Source organism: Ammospiza nelsoni, chromosome 1, assembly GCF_027579445.1.
Source record: "Ammospiza nelsoni isolate bAmmNel1 chromosome 1, bAmmNel1.pri, whole genome shotgun sequence".
Classification (NCBI taxonomy): Eukaryota; Metazoa; Chordata; class Aves; order Passeriformes; family Passerellidae; genus Ammospiza; species Ammospiza nelsoni.
The window spans coordinates 4,546,255-4,573,479 of NC_080633.1; the positions used below are offsets into that span (position 1 = coordinate 4,546,255).

Below are 27,225 nucleotides of genomic sequence, written 5' to 3' on the forward strand. Positions count from 1 at the left end.
ACACCTGCAGCCAAAAATACAGCACTGAACCCATCTCTTGAGGTGGCTGCTTGAACCACAGTGGAGAAAAGAGGACTGGAAATGGGATTATCCCTTCACAAACACAGCCCTTGCACCTGGGACCACCTTCCACCAGAGCCCAGGGTGACCCAAACCCAGATGAAATCCTGTCCATGAACCTGTAACACCCACAGCCCTGAGCAGGAGGGCAAAAAATAAGAGAAAAAAAGGGGCATTTTTTCTAAAGAAAGCACAAGGCTGCAGGAACAGAGAGGCAGGCATATACAATGGTGGTTTTATTTGTAACACCTTCAGTTCAGGCTGCAATTATTTCAGTTTTTAAAGTTAAATCTGATCAGCAATTGAGGAAAAGAAAAATATACCCAAATAGTCCCTGTGTGCACAAATAATGCAGCTCTGAATAATACATGGTAAGTTTATTTCATATTAACATGAACAGTAAAAAGTGGACATTTTGACAGGATTTTTCTTCAGGTCCTTTTCTTTATTCCTCTATTGTGTCCTTTTTGCCAGTCTCTTGTCCCTCAAATTGTGGATACTTTGCCTCAACATCAGCCCAGGTGAGATAACCATTGGCCAGGTCTCGGATGATGCCAGGAAGTTCAGAGATCTGCAGGAAAAGCCACAAAGACATCAGAAACACAAAGTCACCAAAATCAAGCTGGATATTGGGCAATTTTTACATCAGCAATAGAACAGGTACAAAGTATCTCCTGGAAGATCATTTTTGGGGAGAAAAACATTAATTAAGACACCTTAGATCAAACTGTTCTTAGGGTGATCCAGGAGGGAAATGGTCAACCAAGGCAAGGTAATGTTGTGCTACAGTTTGGGAAGGAAAAAAACCCCAAAAGTTTTTTTTACACACATCCAAAAGATGCTGTAAGCCAGGATTCAGCTAGGCCCTATCCACTGTAAGACCAGCACCAAAGAAGCTGCAAGTTGCCTTTTCTTTGCTCCTCACAGCACACTGTCATGGTGCAAATGGTCAGCCAGAAAACTGAAAATTTACAGAAATTGAAGGACAGCAAAGTCTCATCTCTGCTGGTTGGCAGTGAGAGGTCGCCCAGGAGAGACAGAAGGGTGCCCTGAGGAACTGGCACTGCCAGCCAAACCCCAGCCAGCTCAGCAGCCCCAGGCACTGCAGGTGCTTCTGTGGAGCTACAACTCAGCCTCACAGGTGAGCACCATCTCCTCCTGTGCCTGGGGTGAAGGCCAGGGAGAAAAGAACATCAGGGAGAAAAGAAAAACCTAAAAACCTCTCAAGACTGCAGATCCACAGCTCTGAGCAGAGGCAGAGCCCACCACAGGGAGGATTTTGCTATTCCAGTCTGCACTGCAGCCACACTGGCCAAGTGTGCTTAGGGCACAGCTTTGGGGCAGTGGTTCATCAGCTCCTGTGGTGCTGCACAGGCAACAGCAGCTGCAAGGCAAACCCGTGTTCTGCTTCTTGGTGCCTGTGGATTACAGGGAGATCAGCCTCTGAAAGCCAGACACAACCCAAAAGTTGTGTCAATGCTTTAAAGTCAATGCTTTAACTCAGCAGCCTGCTCTTGGAAAGAGCCACTCTGAAGAGCAGTGCAGTCAGCACAAGGCATGGCTTCCAGGTAAGATCAACACCTCTGCATGCAAGAACAACAAAAACTTCTGCTCACTTTATCAGCTGGGCCAGCACCTTCTGTCTAACCCAGATCTGGTCCTGGGGATTTCTACAACAGCTTAATTGTTACAGAGCTGAGGCAGCTCCCACAAGGATTAGTGACAGATCAGAATCAGCAGGGGATATTGTCCCCAAGGCCAAAAGGAGCATCCTTGGCTATGCCAGCCCCCAAGCCCTGTGTGCTGTACTCAGCACTGCTGGGGTCACACCTCGAGTGCTGTGCCCAGCTCTGGCCCCTCAGCTTGGGAAGGACCTGGGGACACTGAGCACATCCAGAGGGGACAGCGAGGCTGGAGAGGGGCTGGGAACACAAACCCTGTGAGGAACCCCTGAGGGAGCTGGGGGTGCTCAGCCTGGAGAAAAGGAGACTCAGGGCTGCCCCCATCACTCTGTGCAGCTCCTGAAAGGTGCCTGTGCTCAGCTGGGGCTGGGCTCTGTCTGCAGCAGCACTGACACAGCCAGAGCACACAGCCTCGAGCTGCACCAAGGGAAATACAGGCTGGATAGCAGGGAAAAGTTTTTTACAGAAAGAGTGATAAAGTTCTGGAATGGCTGCCCAGAGAGGTGGTGGAGTCCCCATCCCTGGGTGTGTTTAACAAAGCCTGGATGTGGCACTGGGTGCCAGGGTTTAGTTGAGCTGTTGGGGCTGGGTTGGACTTGATGATCTTGAAGGCCTCTTTGAACCCAGTTATTCTGTGAGTTGTGTGAGCTGTCTGAGTTCTATGAATTCTGTGAGCAGTGTGAGCTCTGTGAGCTCTCTGAGTACTGTGAGCTGTATGAGCTGTGAGCTGAGTGAGCTGTGAGAGCTCTATGAGCCCTCTGAGTTCTGTGAGATGTGTGAGCTCTGTGAGCTGTGTGAGCTCTGTCAGCAGTGTGAGCTCTGTGAGCTGTGTGTGAGCCCTGTGATCTCTGTGAGCCCTGTGAGCTGTGCGAGTTCTGTGAGCAGTGTGAACTCTGTGAGCTGTGTGTGATCTCTGTGAGCCCTGTGAGCTGTGTGAGCCCTGTGATCTCTGTGAGCTGTGTGTGATCTCTGTGAGCCTTGTGAGCTGTGTGAGCCCTGTGATCTCTGTGATCTCTGTGAGCTGTGTGAGCTGTGTGAGCTCTGTGTGATCTCTGTGTGATCTCTGTGAGCCATGTGAGCTCTGTGTGATCTCTGTGATCTCTGTGAGCCGTGTGAGTTGTGTGAGCTCTGTGTGAGCTGTGTGTGATCTCTGTGAGCCGTGTGAGCTCTGTGTGAGCTGTGTGTGATCTCTGTGATCTCTGTGAGCTCTGTGTGAGCTCTGTGTGATCTCTGTGATCTCTGTGAGCTGTGTGAGCTGTGTGTGAGCCCTGTGATCTCTGTGAGCCGTGTGAGTTGTGTGAGCTCTGTGTGAGCTGTGTGTGATCTGTGTGAGCCCTGTGATCTCTGTGATCTCTGTGATCTCTGTGAGCTCTGTGTGAGCTGTGTGTGATCTCTGTGAGCCGTGTGAGCTCTGTGTGAGCTGTGTGTGATCTCTGTGAGCCGTGTGAGCTCTGTGTGAGCTGTGTGTGATCTCTGTGATCTCTGTGAGCCCTGTGAGCCGTGCCCCGCTCACCTCGGCGCGGATCTGGCGCATGGAGTCGCGGTCGCGCAGCGTGGCCGTGTGCGGGGTGCGGTTCACGGTGTCGAAGTCGATGGTGATGCCGAAGGCCACGCCGATCTCGTCCGTGCGGGCGTAGCGCCGGCCGATGGACCCTGCTGCATCATCCACCTTGTGGGAGATCCCAGTCCTGGTCAGTGCTTCGGCTGCAGGGAGCAGAGCAGGGATGGTTACACAGCCCCAGAACAGGCTCCCTGTACCCCTGATGTCTCAAGTTTTAGCTTTTGTATTTTCCTGTACTGCCTTAGGGTGTGACTCTGAACTTCATATAGAGTGTTAGCAAGTTCTCCTCACAGTTCAGTCACACAAAACACTCCTTTTCCAGCCCCAGAACCAAGGACACCGTTGCAGCTTCAGGCACAAAAAGTGTAAAAACAGCAAATTGAGGAGAGCAAACTGGGAGGGTGGGACTGCATAACCTGGAGCTGTAATTGGACAATTAACCCCAATATGGAAATGGACCAAAACTTATGAAAGTGTGAAAACCCAGCATCCATCTTGAGTCCATTCTGGGTAGAGCCACAGCCAGGCTCTTGTACTGCCCAAAGTGTATCCTTTGAAGGCTTTTTAATAAATCCCTACTTTATTCCTTTAACACTCTCTAGCCTCTGTTCCAGGTCAGCCTCTCTAGGCATTACCCCATGAGACACTGCCTGTCCCAGGTGCAAGCAGCATCTCAGAGCCCCAGTTTCACTCTGACAGAACATCCAGTGTTCCATTCTTTGTAGGACCACAGGGTCAAACCCACGCTGCTCTCTCCCAGCTCTCCACATTGCACTACAACTCTCACTCCAAGAGCAAAGTCACCGAGTTTTTCCCCTTGCCATCAGTGCCATGACTCTGCTTTAACACCAACCCCCAGCCTCAGTGTGCAGGGCACATCCAGAGCAGGGAGACCAAGTCCCAGCAGAACTGGTGCTGACAGCAAAAGGCACTGTCTGACATGCAACCCCTGTTCCTACCCTTCCTCTGCTCAGTTTTATGGCCCCTATATTTGCCCATGATGCCCATTATCAGTGGGCAGTTTGACAGAATTGGTTGCAGACTCAGCAGCTCTGGGACAGACTCAATAAATGAGGTGGCCAATAAAAACAAAGCAAACTTTAACAACAAAACAAAAACCCCCCACTGCTCCAGCTTCTCTTAAGCAGTGGGAAAGATTTATTTTTGAAACGGAAAAAAAGCAATGTCTTCTACACTCCAAACCAACACAGAGACAAAGATGGTGGTGGTTTTTTTGAGCATAGCTGAAGAGTTTGATGGATACCCAAAGCTTGTGGACACTCAGCTGGTTCAGGTCAACAACTCTTCCTGTGCACTCTGGAGAGCCACATGATCCCAGTGCTATTTTGAGAGCCCTCTCTTCCCAATGCACAGCCCCATCAGCCCCAAAGTGCTTAACACACTTACATAATTCCTTGACAAAAGGCATGAATTCCTGATTCTGGCTCAGAGGAAGAACGGAGCACTTGAACGGTGCTACAACAGCTGGGAAGCTGAAGTACTGTGGAGAAAAGGAAAAGCACAAGTCAGTAAATACCAGTTTAGTGGTCAGATCAGATTCTTAGAGGTGAGAATAAGCTCTGACTGAGGCAGGGGGAGTGTTCCAGGGGAGTCTCTGGCCTACTCTAGGGCACCAGCAGTGACATCTCTCACCACTGGAGCAGGACTGGTTTTCTCCAGCCTCCATTCCCCCTTATCTCCTGACAGCTAAATGTTACCTCCCACCAGAATAGGTCTATTAGAGCCCTCCCAAAGAACTGTAACCTCATCTGAATTACAGAAAAATTAAGGGTGGAGGTGTCTTTCCAGGAGATTTAGTCTTAGCCACAGTCTAAACCAAACTTCCTGTTTGAGACTCCACATACATGGAGCATGTGCAGCAAAAAGATTTTTAGAACCCTTCAGACACCCTCAGAAAATAAAAATGTGCCAGAAGTGAGGGAAAAATAATAAAATCTTTCCTGGCAAGGCATAAAAGGGACAGAAGCAATGCACGTGAGATGTACCATAATATAAAGGAGTCCAGGCTACATGGAAAGTAAATGGGTACTAGAAGGAAGGTAAATCCAATATTTTATACTTCAGGAGCAGTCTGGGATTCCAAATCAGCTGTGTCCTAACTGAATTCCTGAAACTTGTTCCTCCAGTCATAAATGTTCCACATCCTGTGGCACCCAGAGACACAAAAAAGCACTTTTTTAATGTAATGTTTCTTTTTTATGAACACAGTCCAGAAGCCAGGAAAACAAGCAGGAGGCAGCACAAAGTTTCCAGCCAGCTTCTCGTGTACCACCAGCAATGGCACAGAGCACCACACCTGGGCACTGGCTGGAGGAAGCTCTGTTTGAAACACACACTTCCCTCAGGCCCCTGCTACAACAAAGCTTCAGGCCAAGGTTTTAGGGGTGTCCAGAACCAGAGAAGGCTGAATTTCACAGGGGACTGAGCAAACAGTCCATTGTCCATCCTGCTGCACAGAAGATTCCAGAAAAGGCAACAGAAAGAAAGGAAATTAAACACTGAAGATAAGCCTTTCTTTGAGCAATGGAACACTGTCAAGTGTGGATGCAGAAGGAGGAATTTCTCACCCCCTTGCCAGGAATCCAGCAGGAGCCTCAGGCACACATGAGCAGAATACTCTGAGGTAAAAATGAAAAGTACTCTGGTGTAACCATGATATTTATGAAAAATCCCTTCACCAGGATTTCTTCTCCTGGCAAGATGAGAAGCCTCAGCTTCTCCATGTTTTGCTGCTTTGGAATGTGATTTGGAGAATTGTTTACCTAGGATTGTTGGGTAAATTTGGGTGAGTTGTTTTTAATTAATGGCCAATCACAGCCAGCTGTGTCAGACTCTGAGTCTGTCATGGGTTTTCATTATCACTCTTTTCTAGCCTTCTGTCTGTATCCTTTCTCCATAGTTTAGTATAGTTTTAGTATATAATATAACATCATATCATATCACAGAATAACAAATCAGCCTTCTGAGAACTCGGAGTCAAATTCTCATCTCTCACCTTGTCCTGAGGACCTTCACAACACCAACACTGGCAAATCCAGCAATGCCACACCCCAGCTGGCTCTCCCCTCTCTGCTGGGCACTGTGCAGTGCTGTTTCAGCCCTTTCCCTGGATGTCAGGCAGGGCAGGTGCCTGCAGCTGCCCAGTGTTGGAATCCTTAAGGTTAGAGGGTTTTTAGGAAATGGTTAAAAAAGTATAGGCCTCAGACTGAAGTTTTGTTAGCATTGCAAATACAGCAGAAAAGTTTCCCATGCAAGCAGAAAAGTTTCCCAAGCAGTAGACGTGACAAACCACAATAGGTCTTTGTGGAATTGGCTTTAGGATGGCAACAAGGTTATTTAATGTATATCTTTAGAAGGTTAGCATGAATAGAACTCTGTTCTTTGTCTCTTATGAACTAGTCTTTGTTTTAGCTACGATTACGTATGTTTTATAAGATTGGATAGAATGCTTGTCAATATGTGTTTTCTGTGTCTGACTGGCTGAATTCTAGTCTGAGATGATTTTATGTATTGCTGTACCAGCGCTGTTGGTGGAGACATTTTTGGTGTGGATCAGTGAGCTGTCATGTCTCCATTTTGTATTTTGAGACTGATGTGCTGGAAATAAAAGCAAAAAATCTCCTCACTGGTCTGGTTACAATGTTATCCATATTTGGATATTTTGCCACGGCCTAGTGGGTTCCTTTTTTAAGGCGTGGGTTCCTGACACCATTGGACTTCTACCTGCCCCGTCCCCTGTCGCAGACATTTCTCCACAGAAATCTTTTCTTTTCACATTTCTGTGTCTTCGGGAGCCAGAGGCCCCCGAAGAGAAGGTAAACAATTGTTATCAGCTGCTGTGGAATGCAATAGGATTCACCTTGATTGGCTCATTTTCTATGTTTATAATTAAGAGCCAATCATCAGTTCAAGCCAGGGGACTGAGTCCTTGGCCACAACTTTGTTGTGGGTTCTTTTCTATCTCTTCTTAGCTTAGCTAGCTGCTCTGCAAACCTCTCTCTATATTCTATTTAGTATAATTATAATGTATTATATCATATATTAATAAATTCAGCCTTCTGATCAAGATACAAGATTCACCGTCTCTCTCTCACCAGCAGCGACCCACTCAGGGCGCTGTAATAGTCCCCCGCACCCAGCACTCACCGTTCTCTGCTCGTCTCCTTCCCGGATGCGGAATGTGTGCTCGAACACTGTGTACATGATCCTTCCAATGCCAAACGAGGGCTCAATGACATTTGGGATGATTTCTTCCACTGAAACACAAAGTAACACACATCACCATTAAAAATGTGTTTAGACAAGAAAAAGATGTGGTTGCTGACGCTCTCCTATTGCTCAGTACATGGAATAAAAGATTAAACATTTCTGCTCTAAATTCAAATACCTGAAATAGAGATTTGGACTTAGCTCATGTACAGGACATATTCAGGCTGTAGAAAACAACTCAGGGTCCTTTATCTGGCTTCTCTGAGGAACTAAATCCATGCATTTTGGAAAAAGCTTCCTTCTAGTCCCCTTTCCTGTATCAGGACTTATCTCTGTGGAGATGCAGTCACTGACTTTCCAAAAGCCTTCCCACTCTTAAATTCCAAGGAAATTACATTTGGCATTTTTCCTATGCTGTGTTACAATATTAACAGGACAATGCTACCAATAAAGTTCATACTCAAAGTGTATGCTGATGATGACCAAACAAGAAAGAATTAAATTTACCATGTAATGTTTTCTGAAATCTCTTCACAGTAACCATGTCCTTTGTTAATAGAAAAGTTTTCCCTTCAGTTTCAACAGTGAATTCCCTGCAAAGGAAAAAGAAGTCATTTAAAAGCTACAGCAATAAACAAACAAGTTTTATTTCCTTAATTGCATCACTTGGTTGACTCTGAGAGTGGGATGATAGAAGCCAGGGAAAACCCCAGAGATGAAAGAAACACGTAGCATACCCATTAAAAGAAATTTGCATTAATAATAAAATTACTACATGTACATTAAAAGCAATCATTTTCATAATCACAGTGAACTTTGCTGTGGTTAACAGCCTGAAGCAAAGTCAATTGGGAAATTCTCAGGATGAAGCCTACACACCAAAGAGACAAAGGGAGGCACACAAAGCAGGCACTGCACTATCAATAAAACCAGGGATATTGCTTCTAACTCATCTACTGAACCACTTCAGGGAGATTCTGGATGGACTACGTTTCTTCTCTGCAATAATTTCTCTGCTCATTTTGAGTGCTACTGTTTTTTCCTACACTCTCACATTCATAGAGATGTGAAAGAAATAAATTTTAGCTCAGGGGAAGAAAGAAAGAAAGATAAAAGTATTACCATTCTGTAATGTTTTCATTTATCCTACACCTTGTACCATTTCAAGCAGGAAATTAAGTTTATTTTTTTGTTATTGCACCATTAGCTTTCCCCTAAAACAGACAGCTGTTGGCCTGCTTCAGCCAAATCTGACAACTGTAAAGATTTCTCATATTTTCAGTTGTTAGGAAGGCAGGTCAAAGAAAATCCCAAATCATACAAATCATACAAATCCCTGCCACAGTAAATTAAAGGCTGTAACAGGTCCTAAAGCAGCTCACTAAACACTGAGGATACTCAGGCAAGTTTTACTTCTCATTAAACTATTTTGTTCCATCAGTCACAGGATTATGTTATTAAAGTTTTAAATCAGTCCTGGTCCACTCTCAAACCAGAGTGGGGAAGCTGGTAAACAATTCCCATTTTACTGAACTCTTTCTCTTCTAGGATGATCCTACTAAAGCCAGCAGCTCATTCCCACACAGACAAACAAATATTTATGTGCATATACCCAGAAATATGTTATGGGTGACCAGCAATGCCTGGTGAGAGCATTCAAACATCTCAGATAGCCAACACAGCCAGCTCTCACAAGGAAACTGGTTTCAACTGGCTCAAATAATGCAGCAGCCCTTTGGGGTGTCAGAGGAAGGCACCACACAGAGAGCTCACCCTTTCTCGTTGAGCAGCTGCTCCATCTCGTTGATGTAGCACTCATCACACATGGAAAGGTATTCCATCACCACCTTGGCATCCTTCTTGTAAGCTTTGCCAATGGCTCCCTTATTTGCCTCAAACTGAACAATGTTGACTGTTCTGTGCAAGGCTGTTAAGGAGCTTGTGAGGACAGAAAGCAGGGCCTGGTTCCTTCATTATGTCTAAGTTAATTGCTACACAACACAAAGGCATCTCCTCCACTACTGGATGAAGGAATTTCCCTCCAAGAGAGGAAAGGAGTAACAAATGCTCAATTCTTTCCAGGTCACTTCCCAAAGTCATGCTGGCCTGTAGTTATATGTTTCCCTGCTAAATAAACAGATGTAACTTGAAATAGAGGTGGGCAGATCTCCAAGCCATCTCCCTGCCCAATCCCTGTCCCCTTGAGGAGAAGCTGCTTTATTCTGAAAGGATATAGGTTCCTTGAGATGCTTCTCAGCTATGAGAGGAACTTTGGTGGCACGGGCATGGCAGGAAAGGTCATAGCAGGAACGATCAGCACAGCCAACGATCTCAATCCAACCCTGAAAAAACAAAACTGGAAGCTTTCACCAACTCCACTCTTTTGTCCACTTAACCATCAAATATGTTTATTCACCCTTAAGCCCTCCCTGCTCCCATGGCTGTTTTTTCTACATAATTAGCTCTGTTACAATAAGCAGCCCTCCCTCACCAGTTGCTCCCTCATTTGAGTGATTCCATTTGTTTCCAGAGGAAACAATCAGTCATCTGCCCAGTGCCTGTGTTCAGGGCCAGCTTTTCCACATGGCTTGGCAGAGCACAGCCCTGTGCCAAGAGCTCAGGCTGGGGCCAGAGCACACAGCCCTATCACTCACATGCCACAGGCACACAGGGCATCATGTCCCCATGGGACACACAGCAGGGAATCAACCACACTGGAATGGCCAAAAGCCTGGCTTAGGAGCTGCTACAACAAAGATCACATGCAAGGGAAGCTCTTAATTCAGTATTTCAGCATGTATGGCAAGGAGGAATCTCAGAACACTGGTCACACTGGATTGGTGAAGCAGCAAATCCAACCTCCCTCTGGATTTCCTAACAGACAATCCCATCTAAGACAAGGCTCAGCAAGTGCCTCCCACTCACTGTCACATCAGTGTGGGATGTACAGACAGCCAGATGTTGTGTGGTTTTCCAAGCTTGAGTGATATAGCAGGGTATCAGAAAAGGTGTGTCAACAGGAAAAATCCCTGTGCTTGACAATTGTGGTGTTTCAGGGTGTTTTGGAGGATTTTTGCAGAAATTTGGCTATTAGTGTAAAAAAGCAGTAGCAATTAGCTACTTCTCAGAAAACATAGAATACAAGTTTATGTGGTTGTTCAACCTGCAGAAGAGAAGGCTCTTCCAGTACCTAAAGGGACTCCAGGAACTGGACAGGGACTTTGGACCAGGACATGGAGTGACAGCACAAGGGGGAATGGCCCTAAATTGAAAGATGGCAGGTTTAGATTAGACATTAATAAGAAATTCTTCCCTGGGAGGGTGGGGAGGCCCTGGCACAGGTGTCCAGAGAAGCTGTGGCTGCTCCTGAATCCCTGAAAGTTCAAGGCAAGGTTGGATGGGGCTTGGAGCAACGTGGGATAGTGGAAGGTGTCCCTGCCCATGGGAGGTGGGTTGGATCTTTAAATCCCTTAACCCACACCATTGTGTGCAGTAAATTTATAGAATGGATTTTAAGCTACTCAGACCACTTCCCTTCTTACAACTGAGTGCTGCAAATATTTTTAATCAGACTTAAGCAACAAACCAAAGCATGGTCCAGCTCCCAAGGTTCTCCTTTCATACCCCTGGGATTGCTGTGCTCACTCCTGGGTTGGGCTGTTTGACACCCTGCTCTGTGAGCATTGTCCTGATCATCATGACAAGGTTTGCAAAGTTGAATAATCTTATTTACGTGGTGTGGCTCACACCATGTCCAGTTTTGGGCTGGCTGGAAAGATAAGCTGTGAACTTGTGGAGGACAGCTGTGGACATTCAGAGGAAGCCATTCCTTCAGGTCTTTTCTATATGAAGACAAATCACTCATCTGAGCTGCAGGAGGTTTGGTTTTTTCCTAAAAAAATCTTCAGTTTGGCAGAATTTTACTGGCTGCTATTCCTCTGATGTGCTGTAATGAAACATCACTAGTGATGAGTCTAAATCCAACCAACAATACATGGGGGGGAAAAAGGCACTCAACAAGGCTTGAATGAAAAAGCTCTTAATGACTCAGCAGGAAGATGATAACAAATCCTTGAGGAATTTGAGGAATTTTCCTTCCAGTACCAGCTGTCTGAACTGGCAGGAGTGAACTCATTTCTCACAGCATGGAAGAGGGAAAGGAAGTGCAAGCATTCAAGCAGTAAGCAATGTGCCTTGGAATAACACCTCCAGCAAAACAAATCCTTCCCCACTGCTGTTAGAGAGGTTACAGTGTTTGGAAAGCACCAGGACTCAGTTCCCTTTAACTCCAGATGAGATTTGACCAGTGAAGTGTCCCCAGGCTACTTCAGGCTCCAGCAAAGGAGCCTGGACCTACCAAAGCAGCATGAACAGTTCAGAAACTTTGTGCAGGGAGCTGAGCTGCCCCTTGGTCCTGGATTCAGAATATTTCAACTGCATTATGTGTGTTTAGACCAACATGAAGCCAGAGAGATGCATCACACCCACAGCCCTAACTTAAAAAAAAAGTCAGAAATAAACCAGATCTGACAGGACTTCCCGTTGCTGTTTGCACTTTGCCCACTCACATAGGAGGTTTTGGACTCTGCATCCCAGCAGTCACAGGCATAATGAGCCATCTCATTCTCCATGTGCTGGCGGAAGCGCAGCTTCTCCGGGGACACGCCGACCTTGGTGAGGAAGAGGTAGATTCTGCCGATGAAGTAACCCAGGACAGAGTTATTGATCACACCCTGCAGGGGGAAAGAGCAGGAAGAAAACACCCATGTGAATTCCTAAGGAAGCAAAGTCATGACTTGTTGAACTTCTGCAGGCAACCTGACACGTTACAGATAGAACTTGTGGTTAAGTTCTGTCTCTCCTGAAGCTGTTCCATCTCTTCAAATTCACCAGGTGGCACTGGCAGCATCTCCATCTGATCAAACAGTGAGTTACTGTCACTCCAGGACTCATCACCCACTGGCTCTGAGCATCACCTACTTGTAAATACCCCACTGTATGCAGAGTGCAGTCACTGGCATTACAACAGCTGCACCCTGCAGTTCACAGCTGCAATACAACAGAGGGGTGGTGCTCTTTTTGGGTTTTTTTGGCTCTTGTTTTTGGGACTTCTTGCTTTGTTTGTTTTTTAAAGGCTGTGTTTTGGTGGCTTTTGGGTTTTTTTTCATTTGGGTGTCATTTTTTCATTTGGGAGGAAATGAGGAGGAGGAGGTTGGTAAATCAACTCATTCATAATTAGATTAATCAGGTAGTGATTCACCTAATTATGCAAGCCATGTACTCATGGGGATCGGCAGCTGAATATGAGATTCTAGATACTGCTTGTATTAATATTGCTTACTGCCCTTCTTCACTAGCTAAGTGTGAAGTTTAGCTTCCAACCCCTATCCCAGCATCACCTACACTCTTCTAGGGCCAGGCCTAGATCTCAGTCTCACTGATTCACTGAAGAGAAACTACTCATAAATCAGGGAGCAAACCCCAGCTGGCACCAACACAACACAAACTTTGTGCAGGCCCAGTGATCCATGTCCTGAATTCAGAATATTCCAACTGTATTACATGAGTTCAGACCAACACAGGACTGGACAGACCCATCAGTCAGAGCCCTAATTTTAAAAATCCAGTTTGTAACTTATCCCTGAGAGCAATACTGCAAGGAGCAAGCTGGATGAGCCTGCAGGGGGAGGGTTACCTGCTGGACAGCGTCTCCCAGGCGCATGACGTGCGCTGACTGCCCGCTGACCTGCGCCTTGGCCGAGTACAGGAGGATGTTCAGATCTGCCACGTTCTGAAACTTGGGGTGGTTCTTCTCACTGGGGTCCACAAAGTGCTCAATTTCTGCCATGGTGAATTCCCTAGTGAAAACAAACACACACACATTAAATATTTTATGCATTAGACCCTAATAAACCATTGTGCTTCAGCCTCTCACAGAAAGCCAGTAATTTAAAATCCTATGCAGGACACGGACCAGTCTCATCACTGGATTTAGTTTCACCTTCAAAATCCTAACAAAACTTTCTACAGATTCATCTAGAGCTCTCCAGGCTGTGGTTGACCCCACTGTGAATCAGAGCAGAGAACACCACCTTTGGAAGTACTTCCAGAAGCTCTCTAGACTAAACTTTCTATAGATTCATCTAGAGCTCTCCAGGCTGTGGTTGACCCCACTGTGAATCAGAGCAGAGAACATCACCTTTGGAAATACTTCCAGAAGTTCTCTAGAGTTTTTCCAGACTGCTTTGATGCCCATATTAGAAGCAGTTGTTCCTCACAGGGTCTGCTGATTAAATCAGTAGCTTTAACTCATGTCAGAGGTGCCAAAAATAACCAGGTGAGGTGGTAATTTCCTGAAGATAATGATACTGCTGCATGCAGCAATGGCATGAATTCTGTTTTAAGAACTTGTCTTTAATATATCTTTACTCAGAGATTGATTCTGAGCTTTCTTGCTTGAAATCACTTTCCACTGAATTAGCTCGTTATCAACAACCTTTAAAAAAGCTCTAGGTAATCATTAACTGTAAATCACAGCCATCAGGGTGTAATTTGCTGTGATTGCATAATAACAGTCTCCAATAAATGTGCCACAAGCATATCATTTATATTTGACTGAAGATGATTTCAATGAGAGAAGTTCTCATTTCCAGATAAGCAAAACAGAACAGGAGGACTGAGGAAATTCCTGAGTTCCCTCTGTGCTAAGGATGTCACGGCCTCTCAGTGACATTTATGGCACCACAAAATAATCAATTACCAAGTTTACAACATGCACTGCCTGTGCATGGGAGCCCTTGTTCCAAATTATATTGAAGAGATTTCCAATTAGGATAGATCAGTTTAAATACAGAGATTATCCCTAGTGAAAGGCAATAATCACTTTTATCCAGAGACAGAACTGCTGTCAGAAGTAATTCCCAATAACCCTGAGCTTTCCAGCTTGACTGATCTTGCAACACCAACCCTGGTCCTGAGTCAGGTTATCTCCCAACTTCCTCTTTGCAGCAAGCTGTAGAGCTGCAGGATCTGCAGGACTGAGACAAGGAAATATTGCTGCAAGGTCAAGCACGTTTAGATTTCAGTTTCAAAGGAAATTGCACATAAGCAATAGTGCAATTTCCAAATTGCACATAAACAAATTGCACTTTGCAAATAAGCAAAGCCCTGTAGAGTACACAGCTACCTTGGACATGATTCTTTTAGACTATGATGGAAGCCAAATTCTGTCCGTGAAACTGAGTCTATCTCTAATACAACAACCATTTCAGAGATTCTGCTTCTCACAAGCCAATCTTGAATTCTATACTTCAAACCTAAACTGTGAATTTATCTGTAGAGCCTGAGGCTCACCAGGCACAAAACCAGGATTCCTCTGGGAGAAAGCACTAAAGTGAAACAATGCTGCACAAACCCTGGAAACCAAGGAAGATGCTCCCTGCTCCCAGGTGCCCTCCTGCCCTGGAAGAGGAAGTTGGCAGTACCTCACTCTGATAAGGCCGGAGCGGGGTGAGATTTCATTCCTGAAGGAATTTCCAATCTGGGCAGCAGCAAAAGGCAATTTGCCTTGGTTAAACTCCAGCAGACGTTTGAAGTTGAGGAATATTCCCTGTGCAGTTTCTGGCCTCAGATAGCTGAAAAGAGATGGGGGAAAGGAAAAATCAGGAAGTTTTAAGGGTGGGGAAAGCAGGGAGAAAGCCACAGTTGTTATAAAACTCACAAGTGAAAGTTTTTCTCTTCAGACTTTTAATTCCAGACAAAAAAACCAATTAAGCAATAGACTGAAGGGGAAAAAACTTCACCTCCTTCCTCAAACAGATATCCTGAAGTAGGTTCTCCACAGCATGAAGTCAGTGACAACTGGAGACCAGCATTAACTGGCTTTATGAAAACTACTCCAACCAGCAAGGGCACAGCTGGGATCAGTATTTTGGGTGCTTTTAAGTATTTTCATGGTTCTCCAACAGCCCCTTGTTTCTCCTGCCTTTCCCCAAGACTCCAGGGAATGCTAACCTGCTACAGGAGGCTGGGAGTGAGAGGCAGGGGAAGGCTACTCCAGAGATTTCATTTTTATTCCAAATCATCTCTAAAGCAATGAGAGTGTGAGCAGAATGAAATTAGCACCTACCCAGGCATATTTCCTCCAGGCCCAATGGAGGTCTTGAACATCAGATTGAAAGAAACAGGAGGGGACAGGTCATTCCCAGTGACAGGGGACTTCACATTGTAGTTCACAAAGAGATCTGCAAGCTCTTGCTGGCCATAATTGTCCAACTAATACCAAAACACAAGAGAATTATTTTAATTACTAGACAAGATAACAGGAATGAATGTCCTCTTTATCTTTTACTGAGCATGATCTACAGCTCTGAATCACCTGCCCAAAATATTCCCTTCTAACCTAAATTTTCAAGCAAGCTGAATTTTGAACCAGTGATAGAAGACTACACTTTGCACATTTGCAAACCCATTTTAGTAATAGGTCTGGGACTAGTCATACCACAGGAGGTCTGAGCTTCAGAGTGGGTGTAAAGCACAAGGAAAGTCATTGGGACTGCACCACCACCCACCAGAACAGACTCCTTTGAACAGATTCAGCTAAAACATGGGGAGATCTGTGCTGGGAGCAAAAAAATACAGCAGTGAGAGAGAAGAAAGCTAAAATTTCTGCAGGGCTTTGTCTGCATTCACTCCTTTTTCTTCTGCTGCTTGAAACACAATACTCAAGCTATGCATTAGATGCCCTTTCAGAGCTGTTCTGCATTTCTAGTTGTCATGATCTTTCATATATCAGGAAAATAAATCCAAACACAGGATATAAAAATACTCTATTATTAATAGAGAGATTTCCCTAAAGGATGGTAAAAGTGTTGTAGTGTGGAGAACCTAATGACAGCTGCTCAGTGATGCAAAACACTGACAAATAGTTTCTGTTTCTGGAAGGAAACATTCATTCAATGCGTGGCTTTGGAAGCATTTATCCTAGAAGTCACAAGAACAAACATTAAAAAAAAAGAAAACAAAATAATAAAGGCAAATATTTGTACAGTTGTTCAGGAATGTCAGACTGAACACCAACTATTCTCATGGTAAACACAGGAAAAATCTTTGTGGGGTGCCAGAGACAGAGGAACAAATCTCCAGTGCTTCAAAGCACTGAGACAATTTCAGAACAAAGCAAATCAGTGCTGAGCTGACTCAAAGAAACCCTGACAAAACTTGTGATCCATCTCTGTTCGTTTGTATGACAATCCCACAGAAGGGTCTGACAAATGTAAAAGGTTTTTGCCAGGGTATGAAGTGAAACAGAGCAAACCAGCTCCAGCCCTACCAACCCAATACTCAAAAGATTCATTTACAGTAGAAACTCTCCAAAAGAGTGAGGGAGATGAGATTCATGAGCAAGCTCAAAGTATTTATTAACAATTCAACTGTATTTGAGAGGATCTCTGGGGTAAAGACTTCTGAGCATCCTCAGGAACAGAAATGGCCACTGCCTCTGGACTGTCACACACCCCTGTCCCTGAAGCAGCCACCTCCCTGTGCAGCACCCACCTGTGTTAGAACATTTTCCAATTCCTCCCTGTGCAGCACCCACCTGTGTTAGAACATTTTCCAATTCCTCCCTGTGCAGCACCCACCTGTGTTAGAACATTTTCCATTTCCTCCCTGTGCAGCACCCACCTGTGTTAGAACATTTTCCATTTCCTCCCTGTGCAGCACCCACCTGTGTTAGAACATTTTCCATTTCCTCCCTGTGCAGCACCCACCTGTGTTAGAACATTTTCCATTTCTGCCTTTTTCTCTGCTGTGCACTTCTTGTCAGACATCAGTTTCTGCAGGTGAGCTGGAAGAAAAGTTGGCCATGAGTTTAGATTGCAGCTCCATCACTGACCCCAGTATAAAACAGCTCAGGAGGATCCCCCAGCATGATTTAAGTGATGTCCACAACTTGTCCTGACAGGGTAACTCCAGTCATGTCTCAGGGCAGTGGTGACCTACAGTTCACTGTACTGGAGAGCCACAAGGAAAACAACACATTCTTATCCAGTTCCTTTCCAATATTATTTCTCTAAAACAAATCAGTCCCTTGTAATCCTCTTCTTGCTTTCTATTTTACAGACTAGAAATTAAATCTAGTTTGATCCCAAGCAGCAAGGCTGGTTTTGTTCTCAGAGGCAGGTACAGGGGGGCTGGACTGCATTCCATGTTACAGCACAACATCCTCCCCGACACACAAAGGCACACAGTGATGCCAAGGCTTCCCACTCTTGTTTGAAAAAAGCAATTTGACTTTTTAGTCAGTAACAGCTCAGTTTGGCAGTAACAGCAGGTGGCTGTTCACAGGGAGGGGCTGCCCAACAGGGACGCACTTGTTTGGTGAGGCTTCTCAGCAAAGGAGGCAGAGGTTGGATGGGCTTCTTTTGAAGTTTTTTTTTACCAAAAGAAATTCTTAATATCATGAAAACTACTTTAATGCCAATATAGATTGTTCTGCATACTTGAATTTAAAGGAAAAGGCTCAAAAACCAGAGAGCACCACTCATTTAGGCAGAGTGGAACAATCCTTCCATTCACAGTGGAGCTGTACCTGAAAAAGTTTTCAAACAGGCTTCTTATTTCTGTGACATTCTTGGTTTGTTTTTCCAAACAAATTTTAATAACCAGGAAGAAGTGTGAGGACTTTGCAAATTAAAGAAATGCCTGAAGTCTATTTCTAAGGTACACATGAAACCACTGCCATGTAACTGACCTCTCACAGGTAAAACACACTCTGACCCCTCACAGCATCAATAAATTGTTTTTCAGTACTTAAAAAAGCAAATTAAATTCAAGAAAACTAAGGCCAAAATGCACTGGAGTACAAAAATCTGGTTATATGGGAATCTTTGGCTTAGACAACACAGTAATCTTTCACAGCCTGATGACACTGGGTTTTATAAAAAGGGACACAACTGTGTTTTCACCAGAGATCCTGAACCCCATTTAAGACACAAACAGAACCTATGGGATTTTTGGTATGGTATGATTAATTACTACAATCACAAGTATCAAAGACTGGCCACACCAGCAGGCTTTCCTTGAGAAAGATTCTATTTCCAGTGCTTGTACCCCTGCAAGAAATCCCAAGGCCCACCCAGCTTGGAACAAAACCAAACCTTTCAAGAGATGATCAGCACGAAAACATTCCCCGTTTTTCACATCTTTCACCATGAAGTCAGCAAACTTGTCCACGTGGCCAGAAGTCCTAGAAGAGATGACACAAAACAAGGAATGTGACAGCTGCCACCAGACAGCCCCAGGTCTGTGTGATCCCAGTGGACAGACCTTTATCAAAGTGAAATCCTTCAAAAACTGCTTCAGATTACACAGTCAGGTTAAACAGCATCACCCCTCAGAAAATATGATCTGTGGGAAGTATCAATAATCTCAATCTTAAAATGTGTCACAAAGATTACACTTTAATGCCTTCAGGAACTGCATCATGATCAAAACTCAACAGACCTGCAGTAGTGAGGAGTAACCAGTAATTCAGGTGGAGATATTCCCCGTATTTTATATCTCAGCTGAATGGAAGCTTCTGCCCTTTCCTTGTCATCCTAATCTTTTAGAAAAAGGAATAATGACAATTTCTTACCTAATGGGTCTTCTAGGTAGCTTTGAACTCTCAAATGTGAATGCCACTGCTTTCCCTGATTTACAACAGCAGCTTATCACACTGACCTGTGCACTGGAACCTAATTATGGTGTGAAACTGGGTGACCCAGACTCAAGATCCCTGTGGATTTTACACAACACTGTAAAAAGCACCTGAGACCAGAAATTACATGCTGCAGGTGAAAAAATTTTTAAAAAAAGACCCATATTTACTTTAGAACTGGCTCAGGTGTGAGCATGGTGCAGTCAATCTCCAGAATTTGCTCTTCCTGAATAAAGTGATGTCTCCATGCTTGGATGATGTTGTTCTTCAAAGCACACCCAACAGGCCCAAAGTCATACAGACCACTGACTCCTGCAAAGAGGAACAGGTAAAAAAAGAAGTGTGAGATTGTACAAAGCTGCACTGTTTGGAAGAGATGTCTTTTCCCTTCTCAGCATTTCCATCAGCTGGTTTCATTTATGAGCATGAAGCACAGTTCAGCTGCAGAGCACTGAGGCACCAGGTAGTGACAGAATTTAAAACTGATAAACTCCTGCAATCAACAACTCTAAAAACCACATTCCTTCCACCAATGGATTCTGTTTTGTGGAAAGTTTTGTGGGAGCAATAATCTGTGTGAAGGAGGAATCTGAATATAGAAGATTCAGTAATAAATAACACAGTGTGGCTGCAAAGATTTAAAGAAAGCCAATAAAACAACTCAGAGTGTTTAATTTGGTATCTAAGGTGAAAGAGCAGTAACCACAGAGGAACTGTGCTGCTTTCTGAGATGCTCATATCAGCCATCTGAAGAGGTTTACAGCCACATTTATTCTGCCATAAAGTTCATTGGCAAAGTTCACTGAGGGAACAGGTTCTAAAGCTCACAGTGGGTTTGAGCATTTTTGGTCTCCTTTTGGGCCTTTTACTTAAAAGTTGAACTCCATGATCCTTGTGGGTCCCTTCCAGCTCAGAATATTCTGTGATTAATTTGCCAAGAGAAGCTCAAGTAGAGATGAATGATTATAAGTAAGTTGATGATCTCCTTAAGCCCCAAGCACCCTACCCTCAGCAAAGAAGCCATCTTCTACCAATGTGTTCCTCAGGACATGCATACTAAAGTCCACTCATTTCTATTCAGAGAGCACAAAACAAACTTGAGCCCTATCTTAACCCAAACACTTCAGGAAGGAGGAATTTTTGAAAGATTTACAGACTCAAGCAGGAAAGTTTAAAGCAAACTTTAAAAAAAAATCTTGTATGCCACATTAACATAGCATTGCTAGAGTGCAGAATTTCACCCAGCTAGAAAAACCAGAAAATTAGCCTAAAGGGATTCAAATGCACATTTCTTCAAAGCCATACCTCCATAAATAGAAAAAGCTTGGTCATAGAAAAACCTCCTTTTGAGAGTGTCTTCCATCTTAACTCTGTCCACGATGTCATCTTTGGGCTGTAAGGCCAGCTCCTGTAAGTCAGGCAAAACAAAACCAGTTCATAGCTCCTGATTCTGGCAGGAGGAGAGATCCTCTTCACTCACCACTGTGAGTCAAAAGTCTGCAAAGACCACTCTGAAGAAAAGGTATCCTGTCAACATCCTCATTTTCCAAAGAGGAATCTTCCCACTGAGATTCAAGTGCTCAATGATGAACATCCTTGTCTGAATGCAGCATCATTTCAGACACTTGAGGTGCACTCATGACCTAACTTTCCCTGAGTGAGTTATCCTCAGCTTTCTTCACAATCATTTCAAAAAATGCCAATTTCCAAACCAATTCTGACCTTCTTCCCTCTCCTGACTGTGAAAAGAGCTTTAAGTGACCATCTCAGACTGCACACATCCAACTCTTGGCATACATAAACCTTTCAGTAAAGTGCTCCTCACATGAAAGAATTCTGACTATGAAGATTACAAGCACCATCATCCTCATGCTCTGCCAAACGGATGATTGTAGGTATTTGTGCATGAAAAATCTATTTGTAAAATTTTTTTCAGCACTCAGAAAACTTGGGAGTGCCTTAATGCTCTGACAAAATACTGTGACAGTGTTAAAGAGCAGACTCACTGCTTTATCTGAAAACCTGTGATTTTTGCAATCTAATCCATTAGGGAGGTCAACAGACTTCAAAGTTTTCTTTCAAGGCAGCTGTTTTGATCATTAAGGCAGTTAAACCCAGAAGTGCAATAAATTCAGATCCTCCTAAGTGTCTCACACTATCACTTGGAAAAGTCTTTGGGTAACAGAAAGTATTGTGTGTCCATGTATTTTCCCCTTTCTATCATATATAATGACAAATAAATGGTCTAATTTTAAAAGCACTGTACTCTGTGTACTCAGCTGCTCCACCCTGATCAAAGCTTCGAATTCAGAGCTGCTCTGGCATCTTCAAGTAGGAACCCCAGGGCTTGAAAACCTCCCCCAAAGGTGGAAGGGACTGTGATCCTTGCTGGGAACAGCATCAGGAGTGACACTCCCAGTACTGGAGTGCTGCACTCCCAAGGGCAGATGCTGCATGTGCAAGGTCAGCCCTGCACTGACAGCCCACACAAATTGTGTAAGTGCTCAGAAACCTCCCCACTGCATCCTACAGGCACCCTGCAACACAGAGCTGGGGCTCACAGGGACACCAGAACTGCAAACCTGGATTCTGACATTCACAGGGACACCAGAACCCTTCACCTGCCTGCTGACATCCACAGGGATACCAGAACTGCAAACCTGCCTGCTGACATCCACAGGGACCCCTCACCTGCCTGCTGACATCCACAGGGACCCCTCACCTGCCTGCTGACATCCACAGGGACCCCTTACCTGCCTGGTGACATCCACAGGGACTCCAGACCTGCCTGCTGACATCCACAGGGACCCCTCACCTGCCTGCTGACATTCACAGGGACATGTGGACCCCTCACCTGCCTGGTGACATCCACAGGGACACCAGGACTCCAAACCTGCCTGGTGACATCCACAGGGACACCAGGACCCTCCCACCTGCCTGGTGACATCCACAGGGACACCAGGATCCCTCACCTGCCTGCTGACATCCACAGGGACACCAGGACTCTCCCACCTGCCTGGTGACATCCACAGGGACTCCAGGACCCTCCCACCTGCCTGGTGACATCCACAGGGACACCAGGACCCTCCCACCTGCCTGTGACATCCACAGGGACACCAGGACTCCAAACCTGCCTGGTGACATCCACAGGGACACCAGGACACCTCACTTGCCTGGTGACATCCACAGGGACCCCTCACCTGCCTGCTGACATGGACAGGGACCCCTCATCTGCCTGGTGACATCCACAGGGACACCAGGACCCCTCACCTGCCTGGTGACATCTCCCCGAGCTCCTGAGAGCTGGTACACAAACTGGGAGAACACCTAGGTAGTATTTCCTGCAGGATGACCTAGTTATCAATGCAGGTGTCATGCAATGGTTCCAAAGCCCAGTCCCTATGCTGAACACTCAGTAAAAATGACATTTTCTTGGGTTCAGTGGATGTAAACAGGCAGCCACAGGGGCAGAGCTGGCAGAGAGCAGCACCTGTTCATCCCACGTGACCCTGCAGGACAAACAGGGTCAATGGGTTTCAGTTCAGGTGAACTCACTCTCACAGTCAGGCAGCTCTAAAAAGTGCTGCATTTACTCATTAATTCATTTATTTTTAAGAGTATGACCCAGGCACAACTACAATCATGTTTACATGAAATAGAAATTAGAAAGAACATGGGTGAATCTGCACAAGTGACTGTTTTTAAGCTTCAAGAGTTTCTTTTTGTTGTTTCAGTCTGGGAAGGGGAAGCTCACAGGATAAGAAACTTATTTTACTTCTTTATGGATCTAAAAACAACAAACTTCAAGTTTCATCCTTTAATTTGCACAAAGACTTCAGAGTTTGGCTGTATTTAAAAAAGGGGATACAATTTCACCTCTAAGGTTGAGAATAACTGCAGGTTATTTGAAACATCTACAGAAACTTTGTTACTGTAGCAAAATGGGTGGTTTCTAAAGAAACATATTCAATGACAGGGAATTTCAATGCACAAAGAATCTGAAAATTACCACAGTGAACAGCATGTGCTCTCACTCTGCACACAAAAAATCTATATAGAAAACAAAGATTAGCGAATATACACTCAATTTCAGCTTTGATTACAACCTGAACTCGTATGTATTTGTTTCCACACTGATTTAATGCTAACAGAAATTAGTGTAACAGGTAAAGAATGAAATTGCCACTAGCTGGAAACCTGTAAAAACTATTTCAGAAGTGATTCAGTCTAGGACTGAATCTAGGACTGAATTTGAACTGTTTAGACCAAACCTGCAATAAAGAATTAAGAAATTTCAAGGCTTTTCAGACAAAACTGTGGAGCTCAGAATTTATTTTCCAGACTCACCTTTGCTTCTAGAACTCTCTTCCGAGCTTTGAGCTCTGCTACAGCTCTGTCTATGTCCACCTGGGGAGCTTTCTCTTCCTTCAGCTTCCTCACCAGCTCTCCCTAGGGCAAAAAGAACATTACAGATTCATTCTTTGCCACAGATGAGATCTCTCTTTCTTCCAGCTCCCCTGGCAATCCAAAAGGAGATTTCTGTCCAGCCTGCACACAGGTGTCCGGAGGCTGCAAGTGAGAAACACACTTTTAAGTTAGCAGAGTCTTTTAAACACTTTTAAGAGTTAGGAGAATAGAGTTCATTAGGGAAATCCAACCACCCCACAGAGCTGATAAATCACAGACCTGCTATTCAATCTCCATGTGGGACTACATTGCTCTATGCACATCACAAATTCCTGTTTCTGTCTTTGAGGATGCCCTAAGTGGATTCTCAGATGGTGAACCCAGGCTTTGTGCTCTCCATCTCCTTCCAGGAGGTTACTCTTCCTTCCACTCCCTCCTTTTTCTTCCTATGACCATTTCAGACTTCTTTTCCTCTGTTCTACCTGATCAAAACTGGCCAGTAAGGACACAAATATTCAGAAGAAAGTCTCACAGAAGACAGATATTTGCAGTCCAATGTCTAAGCAAAGAAAACATTGCATTTTGAGTGAAAATTGTTATTATTTTTTAAACCTGCTCTGTAACTTTGAGATACAAAAAAGTCAACAACAAAATAAAAATACCCTTTTAAAAAATCCCCAAAGTCTAAATACTTCAGAGCAGCAAAACCCTGCAGTGGGCTTACAGGAGGTCTTGACCTGAGTCAAACCACCACCCCCTTGTTACAATTCCACAGAGGTGTCTCTGCGCTGTGGGGATGATTCTCCCTTTCAGCCCAGGGAAATCTCAATCCCTACACACCCAAAAGGGCTCTTTTATGAACATGATCCTCAGCTGTCAAGGCCAGCTTGCTCCTGGAGATAAATGAACTAAAAGTCTTCCTTGGAGTCCACTCTTCTTCACCAAAACCAAGATCTAGCTTGAATTACTGAGAAGGACAAAGGTGCTGCAGGAAAAAGGACAGAAATTTCAAAGCTGCCCCAAGTGGGATGTTCTAAAAATGGGATACTCCAAGTTCAGCATTTTTCTTGCACCTTGCATATCTTGAGAAAAAAAATAAAAAAAGGAAAAAAAACACAATCCACAGAGATTACAACATTTCCACAATACCAATTTTTTCCCTAAATTCTGAACTTTCCTGACAAAAACATTACAGGTAACTGAGAAAGCAAAGAGAAGAGAATAAACAGATTGCTATTCTGTAATCAGATTAGAAAAGATAAAAGTGCTCCAGAAACTGAGGGGTTCAAAAGTGCATTTTATTAATAAAAGGATGTCTCCAAGGACTGCATTAAAACACACACAATGAGAAGAAGGAAAAATAACAATCCTGTCAGGATTAACCCCATCAGCTACAAATCTGCTGTTTCCTTCCTGTTAACTACTTAAACAAAAACGTGAAAGTTTCACTCTGGGGCTGAGGAGTGCAACTGCCATTCCAGGGTAACGTGGCAGAGGGAGGGATCTGATCTTGGTGTTTTTCTGTTTTAAAGTAGTGAGTCCAAATTGCCTTTGTTGAGCCAGGGGGGTCGGCAGTGGAAAAACATCAAGGCAGCAGCAAAGCAGCTCCTGCTGACTCAACAGAGCCCTCACCCTGCTCAGTGCTGAGCATCCAAAAGCAGCACACAGCAACTCTTTGTCTTGACCTTTAAGTAAGAGTGCTCAGACATACGCAAGGAGAAGAGAAAAAAAAAAAAAAAAAACAAAAAAATAAAAAGCAAACACAACTGAAGCAAATAATTATCCCTGCTGACAGGACTCAATCTAATTAAAGCTCCGATCTCCAGCCCTGCCCAACAGGAGGAGTGCACAGCAGCACTCGATGTGGCAAATTTTGCTGCAGCTTTGTCCCACAGAGCAGCAAAGCAGGGAGGGATCCACCCCTGGATCACGGCAGCTTATTGCATCAGGCACTGCTGCAGGAAGATAGGCTGCTCCCTCTCCATAGGCTGAGTCCCTTAGGTTTAATTAAACCACTTCTCCTGGAGCTGCCAGACACAGACTCCTGCATCCAGAGGCATCAACCACCCCGATCTTTGTTATCCCCTCCCTCTCCTCCTGTGCAAACATCTCCGGGAATTACTACAGCCAGTTGTACAGCACAGTATGTGTGGCCCCAGCTGGACTATTGTTTATTTTTCCCTTGGTGCCCCACACCACAGTCTCAACCCCTGAAAAGAAGGGGTGCCCTGGTATTCACAGACAAATGACAGCACCCAGGATTTTAAACTAAATAAATTGGCTGGTTCTAGAGATCACTGCTTTATTTACAAGCAGCTCTCTTGCCAAGGCATTATGCTGTACAGTGATTCATAATAAAAACTCACTGAAGTGCTGGCATAATTAGAGGGCCATAAATCCACTCATTTAATGGGGAAACACACGCACAAATCTGCAAATACAAGGGACACACGCATAGCTCTGTGTGAGAATAATATGGATTCAGCCACTTAAGGGAGACACATGGGGGACACACAGACACAGGTCTGGCAGGTGGTGAAGAGAGGAGAAGGAACTCCACAAGGTCCATTACAATACACAGCCAGAGTGACAATATTTATTTAGGAAACTAAAAGACAACCAAATCCTTCTCAGGTAAGAAGGATAATAAAGATAAAAGGAGGGAGACGGGAAGACAACGCGATGCAGCCCCAGCTAAAAGGACACATCACCCACCTAGATTAATCAGGATGATGAAATGGAAAACATGCAAAGGAACTACCATCCCTTACTGCATCAGGCAAACATGCGACTCCAAATGAACGTCATTTACCTCCGAGACCCGGCACAAACTCAGCTCTAAGGGGACATCACGGCGTGACCCCGAAGGGACGAGGGGGCTGCTTAACACGGGGGACACGAGCAGGGCCTAAGGCAGGGCACAGCCAGGGCCAGTCTGGGCACAGCCAGCCCGGGAGGGGACACCCAGGTAGGCTGAGGCACAGACCCAGCCCTGCCAGGCAGCCCCGGCACCGCGGCGAGGGCACAGAGCCATGAGGGGAAGCCCACACGCGGCACCCTCCCTGTGCCCGCGGGACCATCCCGCACCCGCCGAGCACCCCTGGGTGTCCCTATAGGTGTCCCTATAGGTGTCCCTATGGTGTCCCCATGAGTGTCCCCACAGCTGTCCCCATGGGTGTCCCCGGGGTCCCCTCCAGGCCGCGCAGTGCCGGAGCCGGAGCCGCCGCAGCGCCCGGGGAGGATGCGCCAAGACCCCTCCGCAGGGCGGGCAACCCCCGGGAGGGGCCGGGGGCATCTCCCACAGCCCGCCCGACCCCCGGGAGACACCGCCGAGCCCCTCGGGCGGGGCGCGGGCCGGGCCGCGTTACCTGCTGCCGCACCGCGTTCCGGAGCGGCGCCAGCAGCGCCTCGGCCTGCGGGCCGTCCATGGCGGGGGGGGCGGCGGCGGAGCGGAGCGGGCGGGCGAGGAGGCGCAGCAGGGCGGGCAGGACGCTACGGGGAAGCGGCATGGGGAGGAGGAGGAGGAGGAGAAGGAGGGGGAGCGGGCGGAGCAGCGCCCGCCCCCCGCATGATGAAATCGCGGC

The 27,225-nt window shown here is 45.4% G+C and overlaps 1 protein-coding gene across 1 annotated transcript; it reads right to left on the reverse strand.

Annotated features, from left to right (window-relative positions):
- Positions 1–259: 259 nt before the first annotated feature.
- On the reverse strand, positions 260–27,225 carry GARS1 (glycyl-tRNA synthetase 1). The gene is made up of 17 exons (XM_059472638.1): positions 27,010–27,225; positions 23,582–23,683; positions 20,540–20,642; positions 19,405–19,546; positions 18,693–18,781; positions 17,304–17,380; positions 15,662–15,807; positions 15,018–15,167; positions 13,229–13,391; positions 12,102–12,266; positions 9,768–9,875; positions 9,307–9,452; positions 8,041–8,126; positions 7,471–7,580; positions 4,711–4,804; positions 3,256–3,446; positions 260–631 (listed from the first exon to the last, which is right to left on the reverse strand). Exons 1-17 carry the CDS (start codon positions 27,148–27,150, stop codon positions 506–508), a joined length of 2,139 nt encoding a protein of 712 aa, XP_059328621.1. The 5' UTR covers positions 27,151–27,225; the 3' UTR covers positions 260–505.

What these genes read in the sequence shown, in the direction of transcription:
- GARS1 (XM_059472638.1), bottom strand. Translation starts at nt 27,150, where the DNA reads ATGCCGCTTCCCCGTAGCGTCCTGCCCGCCCTGCTGCGCCTCCTCGCC. An exon ending in TCCGGCCTTATCAGAGTGAG is followed by an intron (nt 13,392 to 15,017) that starts GTACTGCCAACT and finishes TGTTTTCACTAG; the next exon opens with GGAATTCACCATGGCAGAAA. An exon ending in TGCGCCAGATCCGCGCCGAG is followed by an intron (nt 632 to 3,255) that starts GTGAGCGGGGCA and finishes CTTTTCCTGCAG; the next exon opens with ATCTCTGAACTTCCTGGCAT.